General features: G+C 43.1%; 3 protein-coding genes across 8 annotated transcripts; 2 read left to right on the top strand and 1 right to left on the bottom strand.

Annotated features, from left to right (window-relative positions):
* The first annotated feature begins 463 nt into the window (after window positions 1-463).
* On the top strand, window positions 464-7,772 carry LOC100842134. Of its 5 annotated transcripts, none has more exons than XM_024458234.1 (7): window positions 464-645; window positions 1,802-2,135; window positions 2,239-2,328; window positions 2,412-2,522; window positions 3,789-3,905; window positions 3,973-5,851; window positions 7,397-7,772. In XM_024458234.1, exons 2-6 carry the CDS (start codon window positions 1,816-1,818, stop codon window positions 5,813-5,815), a joined length of 2,481 nt encoding a protein of 826 aa, XP_024314002.1. In that variant the 5' UTR covers window positions 464-645; window positions 1,802-1,815; the 3' UTR covers window positions 5,816-5,851; window positions 7,397-7,772. The 5 variants fall into 5 exon arrangements, with proteins under 5 accessions (XP_024314002.1, XP_024314003.1, XP_024314001.1 ...); XM_024458235.1 differs by having other exon boundaries at window positions 1,791-2,135; XM_024458233.1 differs by lacking the exon at window positions 464-645 and adding an exon at window positions 652-801 and having other exon boundaries at window positions 1,791-2,135; window positions 3,994-5,851.
* A 1,617-nt stretch (window positions 7,773-9,389) lies between these two features.
* On the top strand, window positions 9,390-13,497 carry LOC100841529 (pto-interacting protein 1). 2 transcript variants are annotated; one of them, XM_003568938.3, is made up of 8 exons: window positions 9,390-9,629; window positions 11,304-11,408; window positions 11,522-11,769; window positions 11,840-11,966; window positions 12,075-12,348; window positions 12,430-12,562; window positions 12,664-12,750; window positions 13,134-13,497. In XM_003568938.3, the coding sequence occupies exons 2-8, from the start codon at window positions 11,324-11,326 to the stop codon at window positions 13,263-13,265; spliced, it is 1,086 nt and encodes a 361-aa protein (XP_003568986.1). In that variant the 5' UTR covers window positions 9,390-9,629; window positions 11,304-11,323; the 3' UTR covers window positions 13,266-13,497. The 2 variants fall into 2 exon arrangements, with proteins under 2 accessions (XP_003568986.1, XP_014754321.1); XM_014898835.1 differs by lacking the exons at window positions 9,390-9,629; window positions 11,304-11,408 and having other exon boundaries at window positions 11,702-11,769; window positions 11,857-11,966.
* A 195-nt stretch (window positions 13,498-13,692) lies between these two features.
* LOC100841838 (nuclear envelope-associated protein 2) lies at window positions 13,693-17,539 on the bottom strand. Its single transcript, XM_003568939.4, has 6 exons — window positions 17,284-17,539; window positions 15,870-16,294; window positions 15,680-15,787; window positions 14,979-15,440; window positions 14,791-14,892; window positions 13,693-14,232 (listed from the first exon to the last, which is right to left on the bottom strand). Exons 2-6 carry the CDS (start codon window positions 16,062-16,064, stop codon window positions 14,056-14,058), a joined length of 1,044 nt encoding a protein of 347 aa, XP_003568987.1. The 5' UTR covers window positions 16,065-16,294; window positions 17,284-17,539; the 3' UTR covers window positions 13,693-14,055.
* Window positions 17,540-18,140: the final 601 nt, after the last annotated feature.

Below are 18,140 nucleotides of genomic sequence, written 5' to 3'. Positions count from 1 at the left end.
ATCTCATCTGACAGCTTAATTTGCATATGCTTACTCACTTTCTTGGTACAGCGCCTCACATTCTCCTGGATTTGCAGGATTTCAGAAACACAATCAGAAAAATGCAGTGTGATTGAAAAGTCTACATACGTCCTACGATCCATAATAAGTGTCGCCAACCGAAGGAAGTATGTTCTTTCATTTCTAACTACGGTTCTGGCGGCCAGACTTTCTAAACCTATACGTGTGTTCTGAAGCATTGCGACGACACGGCCAGGTGAGGCGAGGAAGAAAAATTCCTTGACCTAAGTTACAACTTATGTTTTACTGCTGGTACTAGTAAAATCTTTTGGACAGGTAATCGTTTTCCTTGCCGGTCAGGATCTTCGGGTAAAAAACCTTGGCCGTTTCCATCCCTAATCCTGAGTGTAAACCTAATTGTAGAACGGCCCACCGAACCTCAATTGTCGAAAAGGCCCAGCCACAAGTTTTCCCATCCAGGACCTCGGCCTAAATAGATCTCATTCGCGAAAACAGCCCCGCGGAATCTCCAAACTACCCCCGAGCCCTAATCCCCTCCTCCTTCCTCTGGCGACGGCGGCGGCCATCAGCCACCGAATTGGTTCGTCCCAACCCGGATTTCCTCTCCCCGCTGCCCGATTTGAGGTCAAAACTCTCCCCTCGTTCCCAATTCAGGCGTATGGTTCGTGCGGTGGTTTTTCTCGAGTTCTCGTCGCGTGTGGTAGGAATCTGTGCGTGTGGGTTGGGGGAAGGGGGTCTCCACCAAATCGGTTCTTGCAGAATTTTGCTCTTTCGACAGAGGTAGGGGCCGAGTTTTCTGTTTGGGGTGTGGTCTATTTGCTTTTTGGCCGCTGTTGCTCGTGTGATTTGCGTAAGTTTCAGGGGATTCCTGCGCAAAAACGATTTTTTTTCTTCTTTTTTAGTTCTTACCTTGCTTTTGTTGGGTATTGTCGTCGCGGCCCCGCGAGTAGGAAGGAAGAGAGACCTTCAGCGGCGGTCCGGCGGAGGCCATGGCAACGGCGAGCGAGCGGAGGTCTGGCAACGGCGTGGTTTGTGGTCTCTGGTTTGCGGGGGCAAGGCGGTGCAGTGCATCTATGCGTGTTGCTGAATTGGGGGGGAGGGGAGCAGGAGAGATGCTGTTCTAGCCTTGTAGTAGTAGCATAGAGACGATTCGTGGAATTGGTATTACCATCTCACTGGAAGTGGCATTCACAATCACAATTGTTCTCCCTATAGATTTGCAGTGGTGAAGTAACCAGCTTCGGATAACTGTTCCAGACTCAAAACTTTGCCCTGCCCCTAGCCAAGGGTTTAGCACAAATTGACAATGGGGGCCTCCCCTCCATTTTCGTCCTGGCATTGCCACTACTCCATGACCTTTTGTAAAGTTGAGTTTTATAGAAACGGAAAACTATGTTTTGAAGCGCATGGGAGTTTGACAGGAATCACTGATGTACATTGCACTATTTGCTTCTTGTTTGTGTGGAGCCTAAGCTCTATAATTTGTAGTACATCTGATGATCTTGTTTCTGATCATGATGGATGGACTAGTTGTCGTGTTGGGTTTTTTGCTTTGGCTGGTGTTGGTCCATAAATGAGTATTCTTTGTCTACTTGTTATACAATTGATGAGCTGTGTGAACTTCCATGTTCAACTTAAGCTGTGTTCTAGAGTTCGTATTCTTGTTAACCAGGAATTTGGTTTGCATTTTGTTTTTCTTGTGTTCTTGGTTAAGCGAAAATAATTACATCTGTGGAGTTAAATTTGATGTAACATCTTCTAAATTATAGTGTCATTGCAGAACCACTCAGGAGCATGGCAGAGGGTGGTATTGTGGTAGCCATTTGCCAATATGGCGGGGAGTTCACTTCGGGCCCCAATGGTAATTTGATCTACAAAGGAGGAGAAGCGCATGCTGTTGATGTCTCTCGGGAGATGTCACTGGACAGCTTCAAGGATGAGGTGTCCAAGGTGTTCCATGTCGATGTCACTGATATGTCGTTCAAGTACTTTCTTCCGAACAATAACAGAACACTCATCACAATATCATGTGATAAAGATTTGCAACGGATGGTAGATTTTACTGCTAGTGCTGCACAAGCAGATGTTTTTGTGATAAGTAGAGTGGAGAACAGGTATATCTCGTTCCACCTTTTCTTGTAACCTTAAGATTGCAAGAGCTAATGTTAGACATTTCCTGATATGATGGAAAATTTTCTTATACTTGTTAACTACTAGGAGTATTGTAACATACTCTGGAGCTTTGACTGTTAAACCTGGATCTAGTGCAAATGGTGACAAAAGGAAAAGGCCATCTCCGAAAAAGAAGTAGGTGGTATTGTGCAGTTGTCTTTATCTAATGTATTGCTCTTCCGTTTTACAGTGAATGTTCTCTCTCTTTCTCTCTCCAGGGCATCCAAAAGTAATACGAATACCCCCACTGCTACAGCCACTGCAGTTCAAGCTAATACTAATGATGTGAATCAACCAAGACCGGTTGTTACTTTGAATGACTACAACGGGTACAGAACCAAATTTTCTATAATTGCTACATCTTTGCATTCTTTCTCTGATCTGGATGTACCTTGGTTACTATATATTGTGCCCTTCAAGATGTAAAGCAGCAAATTTAGAGCCGTCATGTTTGTCCCCCAAAAGTAGCCTTTTCTGCAGTCAATTAAAAAACATGCCAGCTTCCAAGAGGAGCAGTTTGTTCCCCCATCATGGTTCTCATATAAAATTTTACGTACCTTATGTGCTTGAGCTCTTAGTTGTGCCAGATGTTTTCATTAATTCATATTTAGTGAAAATAGGTCCACTCTAGAAAAATATAGGTCCTCTCTAGAAAAATCGCGATTTGGATTAACAAGGCTGCTTTCGCTAGATACCGCTCCGCACGCCGGCTCGGGGTTTGATTGCATCTGGAGGCCTGCCAATTGGAAACAATGGCATTAATTGGAGTAATCAGAGGGTTAATCCATTTAAGGAAGGGGAAAGCCGCCTCTTCTGTTGCGGTAGAGATCGATCAGGGACGCATTTAAGGAAGGGGAAGGCCAACAGAATCGCCAAGACATGCACAGATCGAGGAATAGCTGGCACGCGATTGTTGACCAGCAAAATTTTCTGCCCCGATGGCTCGCCCAGTCTTGGTTACAGCGTTTTCTGAGAGTGGCTATATACCCGAACGGAAGGAGGGAGTACCTACTACTCCCTCCAGACAATGGAAACACAGCATTTTGGACATAGTTTTTGTCAAACTTGTAGAACTTTGATCACCAATATTTTAAAGTTTTTATTGAAGGTGTGAAAATCGTATGTGCATATCTCTCTTTAAAAAAATACCTTTTTAATATTTCTTTTACTAGGTTTTTTAATCATACTCCTTCCCAGAATATAAAGCGTGCTTGACTTTTACGGTCTCCAAATGCCTGACATTGACTATGATTTTCACTTATAATATGCCTACAAGACATGCCTATAATATGCGTGATCTTTTTCAGCTGTGTAAATTTTGTTGTTACTACTACTTTACTTATTCCTTTGTCATTTCAAGGAATTGTAGATTTCCTTGTATGAACCCTACTCAGTGCTATCAGTTCATGCACAATGAACACGTGTTAGTTCATCCTAGATGTCTCTCTTACTGTGACATGATACATGTATGGTTTTCCTTTATTTGAACTCTCTTGAACTATTACTTTACTTTTGGATTGGAAGGGTCAATAATTCTATTTGGTGATACCATACTGTCCAATTATTATAATTTCTATTTTCCATGATGAAACTAGGGATTTTCAACTGGAATTTGGGCATGATGTTGCCTTAGCCACCACAGCTGAAGCTGTTTCCTCTGCTCCGGATGTTCTGAATCAGGAGAAGCTTGCTCTTGTTGATAACACACCAAGGTAGTTTATTTATTCAGTTTCTGAATTTTGTACACTGCAAAGTTTGTAAAATTGATAAGTTTCACAGATGCTGGCATGGATTTTGCAGGGACCCGGTTGGGCTTTTTGATGATGCAATCAATGCATATGATGGTTCTGAGATCATAATAGATCCTCCACAGGAATTTAACGATAATCCTACTGTATCTTGGGATGACATTATCAAAGGTGTCGGTCAAGAGTTTGATAACGTGAAGGATTTCCGTGCTCAGTTGTGCAAGTATGCCATCGGGAAAGGATTTGTGTACCGATTCATTAAGAATGAAACTACTCGTGTTACTGTTAAGTGTGTTGGGGATGGCTGCACCTGGCGATTGCATGCATCCGAGTCATCTCGTAACAAGAAATTTGTTATCAAGAAAATGACTGGTGAACATACATGTGGAGGAGGAGATGGAGAAGGTCAGCGGCGAGCAACAAGGCAGTGGCTGACTACCGTCATTAAGGAGAAATTGAGCAAGAACTCACTTCTGAAACCAAAGGACCTCGTCAATGAAATATATGAAGGATATGGAGTCCTGCTAACCTATTCACAGGTTTGGCGAGGTAGAGAAGTGGCACAGAAGGAGATGTTTCATGTTGTCAGGGAAACGTTCGGCCATTTGCCCTGGTATAAGGAGAGGCTTTTGCAGACCAACCCAGGGAGTATACTCGACTTGTCTGGTCTGGCAGATACAAAATTCCGCCGCTTTTTCTTTGCATTCCATGCTTCTTTGTATGGATTTGCAAATGGGTGCAGGCCTCTCCTATTTCTTGACAAGGTTCCACTCAAAGCAACAAATGAGTACAAGTTGCTGGTCGCTGCTGCAGTTGATGCAGATGATGGTGTCTTTCCAGTGGCATTTAATGTGGTTGAAGATGAAAATTTCGATAGCTGGGTTTCGTTCTTGACAAATCTGAGGTTTGCTCTCGAACATCATAACTACCCATTAAATGTTATGACATTCTTGTCCAATGGGCAAAAGGGTCTGGATGCTGCTGTCCCTCATGTGTTTGAAGGCAGCCACCACGCCTTCTGTTTGCATCATATCATGGAGGAATTCAAAGGAGAACTGAAGAAGGGACCATGGTCACAACAGATAAGAGATGCGATGGTTGAGGATTTTACTCGTGCAGCCCAAGCATGCAGCATTGATGATTTTAATGCATCAATTGAGAGCATAAGGAATATATCCACTGAAGCTGCCGACTGGATCATCGCAAGTAAGCCGGAGCACTGGTCAGACGCCATCTTCGCAGGCTGTCGGTATGACCATTTCTCCTCGAACATTGTTGATGCGTTTAATAACTGGATACCAACAAAGAAGGAGGGTTCGATGGTTCTGATGATGGACTCGCTGAGAATAAAAATAACGGAGACAATAGAAGCGAGGCGTGAAGCCTGCATGTCATGGTCAGGGCCTTTAACACCTTCCATGGATTACAAAGCACAGGACGAGATGGCGAAGGCCGGTAAGCTGATCGTGCTGTGCTCATCTGAGACTGTGTTTGAAGTACGGGGCAGTGGTATTTTTGTTGTTAATCTTGCAAATTGGGAATGCACCTGCCGAAGGTGGCAACTTTCTGGCCTCCCTTGTATGCATGCTGTTGCTGTGTTCAATAGGATTGGGCGATCTTTCTATGACTACTGCTCAAAGTTTTTCAGAATAGAGAGCTACCATTTGACATACTCAGGAACAATCTTTCCAATTCCTGACATGGATAGCTTTGATTTTACTGCTGGGGCAACGATCCCACCTCCCAAGCCACGGACATCAGATAAACCGAGAAGGAAGAGGATTAACCCCAACAAGACAACTACTCTTATACGGCTCTGTAGCAGGTGCAAACAAGTAGGCCACAATAAGGCAACGTGTGAAGCTATTTTGTAGACAAAGCAAACCCTTCATCTCCAGTATGTATAGCAGGTATAGCCTATCTTTTGTCCTGCATTTTGTCCAATAAGATAACCTCTTTCCTTGATTAATCAAGTTAGGAATATGCCATGTTTGAATTTGACAATCTTGCTGGAAATTTGACATCTTAAATTGTGAATCAAAATTTTCAATGTCGTCTCAAATGATTAATGTTCAGTTAAATGAGCTTTGCGTCGACCCATACATCTATGTCGAGTACGATTGCTTTTCATAGAAAAAAAATTGATAGGAGAAAGTCTGCTTTATTTGGTCGCTCAACTTTTTTCTTGGTTTAGTTTTGACCCCAATTCTAATGTTGTTTAACTTGCACCCTGAACTCCTAGAACCAGAATACTGTACGTCTGTACCCCCTGGTCCAACTTGAAGTGGTTCTGTCCACCGTGTACTCCTAGATGGCTTCCTCTCCTTTCCCCCCTCTCTCTCTCAAACGGATGATAAGGACTTGCTCTACTCTCCGTGCTCCTCGTTACTGTCAAGCTAGCCGCCTACTCCAATGGCCGTGGATGAGTGAGACTGGCCCGATCTATGGCTAGCCGTTGCCGTCCACGTGGAGGGAAGGTGGCAGTGAAGTGTTCATGTGGAGAGGACGGGAGTCTACGATGCAGGGATACCCCAGAGGCCTGCCGTATCGGTGTAGAAAATGGCCCGGGACGGGGATACACACCAATACGGCTGGGATACTTGTGTCCCGTGCCAGCCCCTTTTCCCGAATTAAAAAAAGAAACAAAAAGAAAAACAGCTTGGATGTGCACGAGATATTTCACTAGGCCTGTTAGTAATCGATCCACGGCCATTGGGAAGCCTACTCGATAGGATGGAAATTGACTCGATTCTCAATTTTCACATCTATAGTATTGTAGTATAACTGATGTTTATTTTTTATCTTTTTATATGTATACTCGTGTATCCCCATAAGTGTATTTTTAGAAAATGCCGTTTTCCAGTATCTCCGTATTCGTATCCCCATACCGTGTAATGTAGACGGGAATTTTTTATTCTTTTTGCCAGTGACTCTGCTGCCTTTTATCTTTATGGGATGAGGTGGCAAAACTGATATTTTTCAGCCACGCCACAAACGTAACTGCCCGCATCCCACTTTGAACAGTTTTGATCGTTGAGGGTGCACATTTTAAATGCTATTGGAGTTAGACCGAGGGGATAGTCAGAGGGACCGAATGGTAGAGTTTGTAGTATTTGATCAAGTTTATTCTGTCACCTAGAAAGCCATGTCCTAGGTTTCAGAGGGAATGGAAATTTACAAATAACATTTATCAACACTATTTGATGAAATTAATTTGATTTCTCGAATTTGAACGCCGTGAGATACTAACCAGTACATTTTCTTGGAAGTAAAACACACTATTTGCTGGCACACCATTTCTTTTTTCTTGTGGCAGAGTCATACTGCTGAACTAACTACTTTCCGCTGGTAGCATGTAGGGTCATACTGATGAAAAAGAATTCTGGCTGTTGTTCTTTGTTCCCATCCAACCTCCCTGTTTGTGATCTGAGACAACATGTTTCTGACCATTGCAGGTTCGCTTCGAGGCCTAGTGTGGTGAAAGAGATAGATAGAGGCTTTTGGTGGTGCCTGCTGTATGTAGTAGATGGAATGTGGGAATGATGCAAGACACCGATTTTTATGATTATCATTTTGTTCATATGAAGGTTTGAGCTGAAAACAATGTTTAGCAATTGGGACTAGAGATGATGAAAAACGCTAGCTTTGCTAGCTTTGGACAGTGTCAGCTGAAAGCAGAGTAGACGATGGTTTTAGCAGTTACTTTAACTTTATACTTTATAGCTGTAAGTTGGTGTTTGAAAAGTCTGGTTCATGATTACTATTTTCGTATTGTACAAGTATACTATGCCCTGCTTGGGTACAGTCATATATATACCCATGTTAATGTTATCCCGGTGTCAAATCGTTGTGCATGCCGTAGTTATCATAATTTGAAACGTTTCGGTAATTTAAAAGTTATTTGTGTAGGATTTTTAATCTTTAGGGGAAAAAAATAGGAACATAATGAGTCAAAGTCAACAATGACAAGTATAGACACAAATCAAGGTTACCAAACCAACCAAAGCTGAGCTGAGCTGACCTGACGGCGCGTCTGGTGAGCCAAATGAAAAACCTGATTGCCAGCTCAGCGCCTGCCTCCAATCAGTACCAACCTCAAAGCCAGCTCAGAAGATCCAAACCTTGCATATGCATATGCATGATTGAGACCACCAATATATCTAAATCTAGAGATATTTGGTGTCTCTAGTTTGTAGGTTGACAGCTTCTACAAGATATCTCTAGGTTCTAGCAAAAAGAAAGAAAAATGATCTCCCTGCTTTGGGTCTTTGTATGTTTAATTAATTAATTAATAGGCCACCTCGTGTTTGAAGAAGACAACAAGTTACACACATACTATATAATTCTTCTTTCGGAACACCGTCCCTTTCGATCTTTACCCCAAAAAAATCATATTTGGATGTGTGAATGCGTGCCTTCTTTCTCGCGGCTCTTCTTGCTAGTTTTCAATTTCACCACACCAATTATTGTACTACCAGGAGTAGATACTAAGCACACCTTGCTATGAATTAAGAAGAATGCACTATGTGTATAAACACTAATCCTGCAAATACACTCTTATGTGAAAAAATTATTCTGTTTTATGATTTTTCTCACGAATCTGTACTGATTTTGCTAAATGGCTATGTGGTCCTTCGCCACTGTTTAAAGGAGATACTCTCTTTTGCCAGATACTGACGGTGGTATTTTCTTGTCGGTTCATACGATCTGTACCTCTCGTCGTTATGATCAGGAGGTCAATTCGGTCGTTTATGCTTGGAACTTGCTCTCGTTCACATCCAAAAAGGCACCGGAATTTGCCCACCGATTCGTCACAACTTAAGGCTTAAGCTTAGATGCTGGTCTAAAGCCTCCGCCGAGTCAACGCTGTTGGTGGTCCCGAATTTTTGTTTTGACAAAGTCCATAGTTATTACTACATGGTTCTATCAAGACCAAGTGTCCAGGTCCAACGTACCACTCGAAACTTGATTACTTCCGGAACCCAATCTTTTTATTTTGTTGGACAAAAGTCTCAATGCATACAGTGTATTCTACTGTACTGCTCCCGTCCATCTAGGTTTGTCCTAAGTCAAAGATATTAAACTTTGACCAATTTGTTTGAAAAATGTATCAACATTTATGACACTAAATTAGTATCATTATATCCATTTTGAAATGTAATTTCATAATATCCCAATTTGATGTAATATATGTTGTTACCCTAGAAAAGTTTAACTTATGACAAACCTAAAAATACAATTATTTGTGGATGGAAGAAGTATTCTTGATAAATAAACGCATGACAGAGTAAATAATTTTGCCGCATCATAACGGTAATGGGATTTTACAATAATAAAAAAGGAAAGGAGAGGAAAACCCATAGAGAACGCTTCTTCTATTTTTATTATGGGGAAATACTTATTTATTTGGCTGTTTTTGCCTGTTCAACGGCCCACGCGTTCTGACGAACACGCGGAGACGACGTAGCTGCGACCGGTAGACCAGCAGCAGCCGCTTCGCTCTTGCTTCCCCAGTGCGAGTACTACTAGTACATAAGCTCGCCGCCGCGGCTGACCGGACGACAGCTCACAGTCGCCCTTCTTCTTCTTCTTCTTCTTCTTGCTTAGCTTCCTTCCTTCTCTTCGTCCTCCCCTGCGCCGCCGCCGCCGCCGCCGCCGCCTACGTTGTCGCCGGGACACACGCCCAAGGTGCGATCTTGACGCCGGATTCGGCTACCCTTTTCCTCCACCCCACCACCTTCTTGCTCTGATCTGCGGGGTTTTATTGTGGGATCTATTCTGCCGTGATCTGTGGTTCGAGTTTTGGGGGGACGGGTGATTTGGCTGGTTTGGTTGGTGGTCTTCGAGCTCTGAATCTCGACGAACCGGGCCGGTCCCCCCTTTCTTTCTTTGATTTGGTCGCTGTGTCTATCGCGTTTCTTTGATTTCAGTTCTTTCGATTCGATTTTCTCAAGCTATTCGTCTGACTTGCCGCGAAATTCGTAGACGACTTGACTTGAGCTTGGTGGAAAGGGGAAAAGAACGACAGTTTTTTTTTTTGTGTGTGTAGTTCCCCTTTCCGTTTCCCTTTTCTTCAGTGTGAAGAAACGCTGTAGCGTTATAATCGGTTCTTGCGTCTGTGAGCAGTTAACTGCATGTATTTGGACGGCAATTGGCAGCATCTCGTCATCAGAAATTTGCACGATTTTGCGTCAGCATGATGAATCAGTGGTACAGCTGTATGATGATGTTTCGTGTAGGAGTTGGAGATTTAGGGGTGAATCAGCTATCTGATCATGGGGGTTGTCGATTGTGATTCACATTTTGGATTGGCCTTATTTAGTGTGTTCTGGGAATTACATGACTGGATGAGCTGTGGGCAGGAGTGGCTGAGTGAGTGAAGAAGACCTGAGTTTGTTGCCATCATTTCTCCGTGTAATTTCGGTCTAGTTGAGTACAGAAGTTTGAAGTAGTTATGATTAAGATCTATAGACAAGGTGGAAGTAATGTAGTCTCAGCCTATCGTAGTTACTTCGCAACCGTCTGGTGTGTTTTTTTTTTAAGAACAAGACCTCATAATTTGCAAGAATTCGTCTGGTGCAGTGGGCCAACTACTGGTGGATTGATGAATAATCTATACACGCTTCCAACTGCTGTGCATTATTGGGGTTTGGACTAATGTGGTATGAACCTGTAGGATATTGAGAAGTATCAAGGATGTCGATGCAGAATGAGCTGTCTTTTGATCAGCTATATAATAGCAAGTGGTGGTTGTTAGTTCCAGCCTTTCATGCAGACTCCAATCTACCTGGGCAGATGCGAAACAATAAAGCACAGAGGAATGACACCATAATTTAGGGGTTTTACTTGTCGGAGATTGTTTGCACATGAACTTGATGGGCTGGTCCAAATTTCGGTTTATAAGTGAAGGAGAATGTGGAACAGCATGGGAGAAGAGGTGCAGCAGAGAGTTCATATTAATGATTTCTGTAGCTCCACATGCAATGAATACGTTGCAGTAGCAAGTGCATCAACAATCCCTTATAGGATTAATTTCTCCATTTTGGATAGATACAAAGCAGAGAAAGTAACACAAAAATTGAAGCAATGTAGTGGGATAAAATGAACAAGAAGGAGAAATTTAGTTGTACATCTTTTAAGCACTTCCTTCACTTATTTCAAAGTTCATTTTTTTTTTGCTTTCCCTTTAGGCCTTTACGCCATCTGCATTGTGAATTTAGTTATAGATCTTTAAGTTCTCCCTTCAGTTCTGCTTATGTTTCCAACTGAGTGCTCATTCATTTGTTTTTTGAATGACTGGCCTAGCTCGCTGTAATCTGTATGCATTAATGCCTGGTTCTAATGAAAGGATGCTTGGTTCAGGACTTGTTTTTGGATAGAGTATGTCGTGCTTTGGATGCTGTGGTGATGAAGATACTCAAGGAGCACCAGACAACAGGAATCCATACCCAGGAAGCCATCCAGCAAGTAATAGCTTTGAGCTCTTTTATCCTAATGATATACATAGACCGATTTCTCATACTGTATTTTACTTCTGTTGCTCGATAGTAGTTATTTAATGAATTGCTACTGATCTGCAGGGAATGATGCATATCGCACTGCAGATCCAACTCCCAGAGGTCCTCAACCTGCGAAAGTGCAACCAATTGCAGTCCCCACCATTCCCATGGATGAAATTAGGGAGGTGACTAAGGGTTTTGGTGATGAAGCTTTGATTGGTGAGGGCTCCTTTGGCAGAGTATACTTCGGTGTTCTAAGAAATGGTAGAAGTGCTGCAGTCAAAAAGTTGGATTCTAGTAAGCAACCCGACCAAGAATTGTTGGCACAGGTCCGTTCTTGTCTCAGTTTAGGAACTCTGCATCTACTATAGTCTTCTGTCTCACAAAATACATCCACAGGTGTCTATGGTGTCAAGGCTTAAGCATGAAAACGTTGTTGAGTTGCTTGGTTACTGTGTTGATGGGAGCATCCGTGTCCTTGCGTATGAATTTGCAACTATGGGTTCTCTTCATGATATGCTTCATGGTACGGTTCTGTACTGATTGAAATCTTGAACATACTCGCACTTCTTATTGATCACTTGGCGCAGTTATGTTTTCTTGTAAGATAAACCTTTACTTTAACTGTTTACAGGAAGGAAAGGTGTCAAAGGAGCTCAACCCGGTCCAGTATTATCATGGGCACAGCGGGTGAAGATAGCTGTTGGTGCAGCGAAAGGCCTAGAGTATCTTCACGAGAAAGCACAGCCTCATATCATACACAGGGACATCAAGTCCAGCAATGTTCTTCTTTTTGACGATGATGTAGCTAAAATAGCTGATTTTGATTTGTCAAACCAAGCTCCTGACATGGCAGCTCGGCTTCACTCAACTAGGGTTCTCGGAACGTTCGGATATCATGCACCTGAGTATGCTCTGGTTTTCTTTCAGTTGCTCTGTAAAGCTTCGGAACCATGCCAAACTTAACATCGTTTAAACTTTTGGATCAGGTATGCAATGACTGGACAACTTAGCTCTAAGAGTGATGTGTACAGTTTCGGAGTTGTTCTTCTGGAGCTATTGACTGGAAGGAAACCTGTCGACCATACGTTACCGAGGGGGCAGCAGAGCCTTGTCACATGGGTAACCTTTTCTACTCGTGCTCTGTTTACCCCCATGAGATTGTTTGGATGTGTTCTGTTTGGTGGATGGAATTTTGAAAATGGTTTGTTCAACATTGGCAGGCCACTCCAAGGCTGAGTGAAGATAAAGTTAGGCAATGTGTTGACTCAAGACTTGGAGGGGACTATCCTCCTAAAGCTGTTGCAAAGGTATCATAGATAACCTTTCTTCTGTTTGAAACTATGCATGATATATAAAGTAGGGCTGTATCAGATATCAGTATTTTGACATAGTAAAAAGTGAGGAATGCAAAGCAAATTGCACCGGAACTTTGGAAACTTGCCATTTCGTGTAGAACAAATTTAAAACTTAACTAGATGTTCCTTTCCAGAAACTGTGTTTGTAGTCATACATGGTTAGAAACTTAGAACATCTATAGCCGGCCTTCTGCTCATAAAATATCCTGCTACTGTATCTAACTTCATTCTTCAAGCATGCTTGATTTCATCTGCCTGCCATAACTAAAAGTCAGGTATTCTTCGGAGAAGACACTTGTAACACCATTTGTTTCTCTGTATGTTGTTTGAAACAGTTTGCAGCCGTCGCCGCATTGTGCGTGCAGTATGAAGCCGATTTCCGGCCAAACATGAGCATTGTCGTCAAGGCGCTCCAGCCCTTGCTGAACGCACGAGCACCCCATGCTGGTGAACATGCTGGGCATTAAGCTGCCCTCCCAACCTTTTGTATGATATAGATAAGGAAAATGAGCCATCAATTGTTGTTCTTTCGGGGGCGTGGTGTCAGGAGGCAGTGTGTGTACATTTGTGATTACTATTCTTAAGTTGTAACCATCAAGATTCATTAGTACCAAAAAGTATTTGATTCTTTTGTATCGGATGCAAGACAGGCATACCTAATGGTTACTTAGCATATATCTACATGGTACACTTCAATCATACAGAGAAAACGAATGAAAGAATCGTGCATTGCTTAGCGTATCTTTGTGATGATTCAGATTCCAGGCTGGTAATCAATCAACCATTTTTTCCTGCCTTGTTTGGAGCATGAATCTTGCAAAGATTCCACAGGAATCATCTCATTTCGTACATAAACACAATGGTGAAAAAAAAAAGACCCACAATCACAAACCATGAAGAAAATCACATACTGGACCCAAGAAGCTGATATTAGCCATGTATAGACGCTACAGATTATAAGCAAAGCAGAGTGAAATTAACTACAGAATTCTACTATTATTACCTTACATGAACTAACAGCTGCACTACAGTCTAGAGGACTACATAAACTTGGATGTCGGCAAATTTCAGTTTCTAAACATCTGATCATCTACATGGAGGTGCAGTCTACAGTCTACACCTAACTTTTAGAAACGCTACTTGAGTAGCATGGCTGGCTTCTTATAAACTACAGAGCAGCGAGCTAGGTGCTCTCCTAACATCTGGAACCTCCTCTCAAAGTTCTCTACACGGGACCATGCGATGTTATTCCTTTTCTCAACGCTTGGTGAGGATCACCAGGGCCAGCATCGACATGGATGCGACGAACTTGAAGCTCTGGCTCTCCCAGAAGTTGTGCCTGTCGTCACCATCATCGTGACGAGGGCCGTTGGGCTGCTTCACGGCCACCTGATCCTTGAGCTCCTTGAGTTGTTTGTCCCTCTTTTCCCCCGCCTGCAAATGATGAAGCCAATCAGTTAGTAAGATGTGCTTCCAAGTCCCAACTTATCAATGAGCACTCCGAAAATATTTTCAAGATTTCGGCAGCTGTTACTTGCCGTTAGTTCGACAGTTCGGTGTGCATCATTCAATGTAGAGGCCAGGAGTGTTTGATTTTTTTGACATATAAAAAGGTTGCACATATGCATAGTTTAGTTGGTACCGGAGAGGATGAGATCACTGATAATAAAGAATAGGGTTTTCCAGAACGCATGAATCAGCGATCAGTTTGACTTTGACCTGAACATTTTCCACACATAATTATGGCCAACTGCAGTAGCAGGGATGCTCCATTCACATGGTACTGGTTATTTGATTTGTTAATTTTAACTACTGTAGAGCTTTCTTTGATGTTCAGGGATAAGGTGGCATATGTATTTAATCTCAAGTGCCCCATCCCCAATTCAAGTAGGCCATAAATGGATATGGATAATGATGCTAAAAGAGCAGGCGAAAGAGAAGTCATGTTTCGTTCTTCACTTGTTAAAGGAACAAGGATAGAGATGTACATACCCTCTGAAGTTTTCGGATCTGAGATCGTGATTCTTGAAGGCAGAACTCAAGTTTAAGAACCCTCTTTTTCAGCTCCTGGTCAGTTCTGCGCTGCTTCTCCAACTGTCCAACACAAAACATATGTCAAGCAAAATTATAGCGCTTTGGCTTACATTTTGTATTTTTGTGGGTCAAGGAAGATGACTTACTTGTGACTCTAGTTCCTTTGTTTTATTTGTCCAGTGAGCAGACAATATCCTGATTTCATCTCTCAGCCTGGCAATCTCTGCATCCTTAGCATTCAAATGCTTGCTAATATTCTCGATATTCCTTGGTGAAACATCAGATAAGATCTTCAGAAGCTCATTATCTTTGTTAGACCCAGCTTTGACAACTGTATCCATGATATCGGTCTCGATTCTTAAAACTTCGTCCTTAAGTTGCCTCTGTGAGAGCTCTCTTGCCTGAAGGTCCTTCTGGAGAAGACCTAGCTGCTCGCCAAGCTTATTAACTCGAAGCTCATGTTCTTTCAGCGAGCGGTCCTTCTCATTCAGCTCTTTCAACAATGAAAGGCATTGTGACTGAGCTGACTTGGATGATGCAGCGCTAGCTTCTGCTGTAGCTTGGGTAACTGACAGTTGTGATCTAAGATCATCCAAATCGTGGAGGTACTGCATATTATTACATAATTACAGAGTTATTGATGAAGTGCATTTGAATTGCAAGTAGATCAACACCCCCTATGTTCTATTGCATTGAACTGAAGTTAACCAAAATGTTTGGACTCCAGAGTACAACATACTAGTAGGAGTTGATGCCGAATAAAACTGTTAGCAAATAATCAGGCAAGGACCATGGAGCAGAAATGAAATACACAATCCTAAAATGGAGAATAGAGGGAGCTCCTCACCTTTTCAGTGCTACCAATTGTCGCAAGAAGTTGCTCATCTTTGTCCAGTAAGCACTTTTGCAGCTTACTCACTTCCTCCTCCATGGTCCTTGCCTTCGTCTCTGCAACCTGCGAAGTTCTCTCACCAGTCAGAACAAACTTGTAAGCGATGCTGAAGGCGGCAATTAAAAAGAGTTAGAAACTAGCTAACCTTCCTAGTTTGGGATTCCCTGGTAAACAACTGCTCCTGCGAAGCAAGCTTGTTTCTCACATCCTTGAGCTCAGATGCCAAAGACGCCACGTTTCTTCTAAAGCTCAACTTCTTCTCTGTAAGATCCTTCAACAGCGGATCCAAATCCGACGAAGACGCCGAGCATGACCGCACCGCCTTCTCCGAAACTGACATAGCCAAGCCCAGAACAAAAAGGCAAGACTACACCCAAAAGGGCAGAACACAGATCCTGGGAACACCGTTCTATCCTCTTGATGAACAAACAGGACAGCTCACAGCAAGCATGACATGTACAAGACAAAAGGAAGGGAACTGGGAGCTCTTCTTGACCAAACCAAACTCCCTGGCTGCCTCACAACACACCCTCTTTCACAGGTCAAGTAGGAGCCAACCGGTAGCTTTCACTGCAAAAAAACAACAAGACAAGTTTTAGGGGCAGAAAAGATAATGATGCTTGCTACATGCAACGCGCTGCGCCGCTTAAGTTACCGATCCAAACGCATCCGTTTTTTCCTTTGGATCTTGTGGTGTCAGACACTTGGCAAGCAAGTGACAGAAATGTAGCTTTCAGCAGTCGACCTAGTTTTTGTATATTGGCAATTGATGGAAAGCAAAGCAAAGTAAGAAAATGTTGTTCATAGTACAAGTGACTTGTTCATGTCGTCGAAACGAGGGATCAAATCACGCATCTAGTTAGTCAACTTTAGCACGTTCTTGGCGGTGGTTCTTCAAGTCAACCTGTTCCGCAGTATAGGTTTTGTTTTCTCTACTGCTGTGTCAAAAAACAATATTTTTATGTTAAGAGACCAGGCCTTGAGGAGGAAAAAAATTATAGGATAAAACAAAAGCATCTTCCGCCGAGATTCCAACGAGACGAGGACAAAAAAGAAATTGCGCATCTGCAAATTTTCAAATGTGGCGAAGAATCCGGCAGAGACCTGTACTATTTAATTCAGTCTCACACCAGAGGCAACAAAAATTCTGCGGTTTCTTTCCGAGGATTCTCATGCGGGAAATACTCAACTTTCGCAGATTGCTGAGCAAAAAAAAAATCGAGGTTTTCCTCCAGGTAGGAGTACGATACAAACACATTTGAAATAATTCAAACAGGGGGAAGGGAAACCACCACCATCTCAAGAAACGCCGCCAGATTCCAAAGATGTCCCGTGAAGAAACAAAACCAGGCAGGGGGGAAGATAGAACCACGGGTACCCGCCGGGTCAAAATCTACGGGCTCGCAATAACCATCGCCGCACAGAAGAGTAACTCGGCGCAATAATAACTATACAGCGGAATTTAATGCGACTTCACAAATCACATCCAGCATCACTCGAGGGAGCATAGACTCACAGAAGACCAACCAGCAGGGCGAGGAAGGGATTTAATCTCTCACCTTCTTCTCCGCCGCCGCCGCCGCCGCCGGATCCCTTCCCAACCACACACGAGAGCGGCCCCTCCTCTTTCTGCCCCCGCCCGCGGCAGAGGGGATCTCACTGCTCCATGGCTACGCCGCCAAGGGCGGAAGGTTTCTCCCTGATTTCTCTCGCGTTTCCGTTGGGGGAGGCGACGTCACGAGATTGATGAGGGGAGGGAGAGAGAGAGAGAAGCGAGGAAAGAGACGAGGAGACAGGAGAGAAATGGTTGGGAAGCCAGCCAGCAGGCTGCGGCTGAAGGGGGGTTTGAAAACGGAAGCTGACGCGTGGGCCCCGCCGTGTCAGCGCGCGGCAAATTCCAAAATTTTCGCGAGGCACGTGGCTGTCCGCCGGCTGGGCAGTGGGCCAGGAGTAATTGGGCCAGCTGTGAAGCCCCACTCGGCGGTGAGAGATCACGAAGCGTGCGTGAAGGTTCGGCCTCAGTCAATGCGTTTCGCGTTGTTCCGAGAAACAATGGCCAGTTTTGACCGAGTAAAATCGAGGGCCCAGTCCATTTTACTCCCTCCGTACAGGCTCTAAATCGTTAATTTAACTGTCTAAATATAAATTAAATAATTTTATCATTGAAAATTTTCTCGATAATGAATCTAATGTTATAATTCTTGTTCAGAAATATACATATTTAATTAATCAAATTGAGAATCTAGAGATGCGTGCGTGCCTCGTATTATGGAACGGAGGAAGTAGTTTTTAGACGCTCATATTAATATTGATTGTCGAAATATTACATGTATCTAGACTTGTTTTTAGGTAAATACATCCATATTTAGGTAAATATGAGACAATTCATATGGATCGGAGGGAGTAATTCTCAGTT

Source organism: Brachypodium distachyon, chromosome 2 (assembly GCF_000005505.3).
Source record: "Brachypodium distachyon strain Bd21 chromosome 2, Brachypodium_distachyon_v3.0, whole genome shotgun sequence".
In the NCBI taxonomy this organism is placed as follows: domain Eukaryota; kingdom Viridiplantae; phylum Streptophyta; class Magnoliopsida; order Poales; family Poaceae; genus Brachypodium; species Brachypodium distachyon.
This window is presented reverse-complemented; position numbering and strand designations above follow the sequence as displayed.

Bases quoted from the DNA above. Each gene is read 5' to 3' on its own strand.
- LOC100841838 (XM_003568939.4), bottom strand. From the start codon at position 16,064: ATGTCAGTTTCGGAGAAGGCGGTGCGGTCATGCTCGGCGTCTTCGTCG. The intron at 14,893-14,978 runs GTAAGTCATCTT...TGTGTTGGACAG, and splicing joins CAAAGGAACTAGAGTCACAA to TTGGAGAAGCAGCGCAGAAC. The intron at 14,233-14,790 runs GTATGTACATCT...CATCATTTGCAG, and splicing joins AGATCCGAAAACTTCAGAGG to GCGGGGGAAAAGAGGGACAA.
- LOC100842134 (XM_024458232.1), top strand. From the start codon at position 680: ATGGTTCGTGCGGTGGTTTTTCTCGAGTTCTCGTCGCGTGTGGTAGGA. The intron at 2,329-2,411 runs GTAGGTGGTATT...TTCTCTCTCCAG, and splicing joins AGGCCATCTCCGAAAAAGAA to GGCATCCAAAAGTAATACGA. The intron at 2,523-3,788 runs GTACAGAACCAA...TGATGAAACTAG, and splicing joins ACTTTGAATGACTACAACGG to GGATTTTCAACTGGAATTTG.
- LOC100841529 (XM_003568938.3), top strand. From the start codon at position 11,324: ATGTCGTGCTTTGGATGCTGTGGTGATGAAGATACTCAAGGAGCACCA. The intron at 12,349-12,429 runs GTATGCTCTGGT...CTTTTGGATCAG, and splicing joins TTCGGATATCATGCACCTGA to GTATGCAATGACTGGACAAC. The intron at 12,563-12,663 runs GTAACCTTTTCT...CAACATTGGCAG, and splicing joins AGCAGAGCCTTGTCACATGG to GCCACTCCAAGGCTGAGTGA.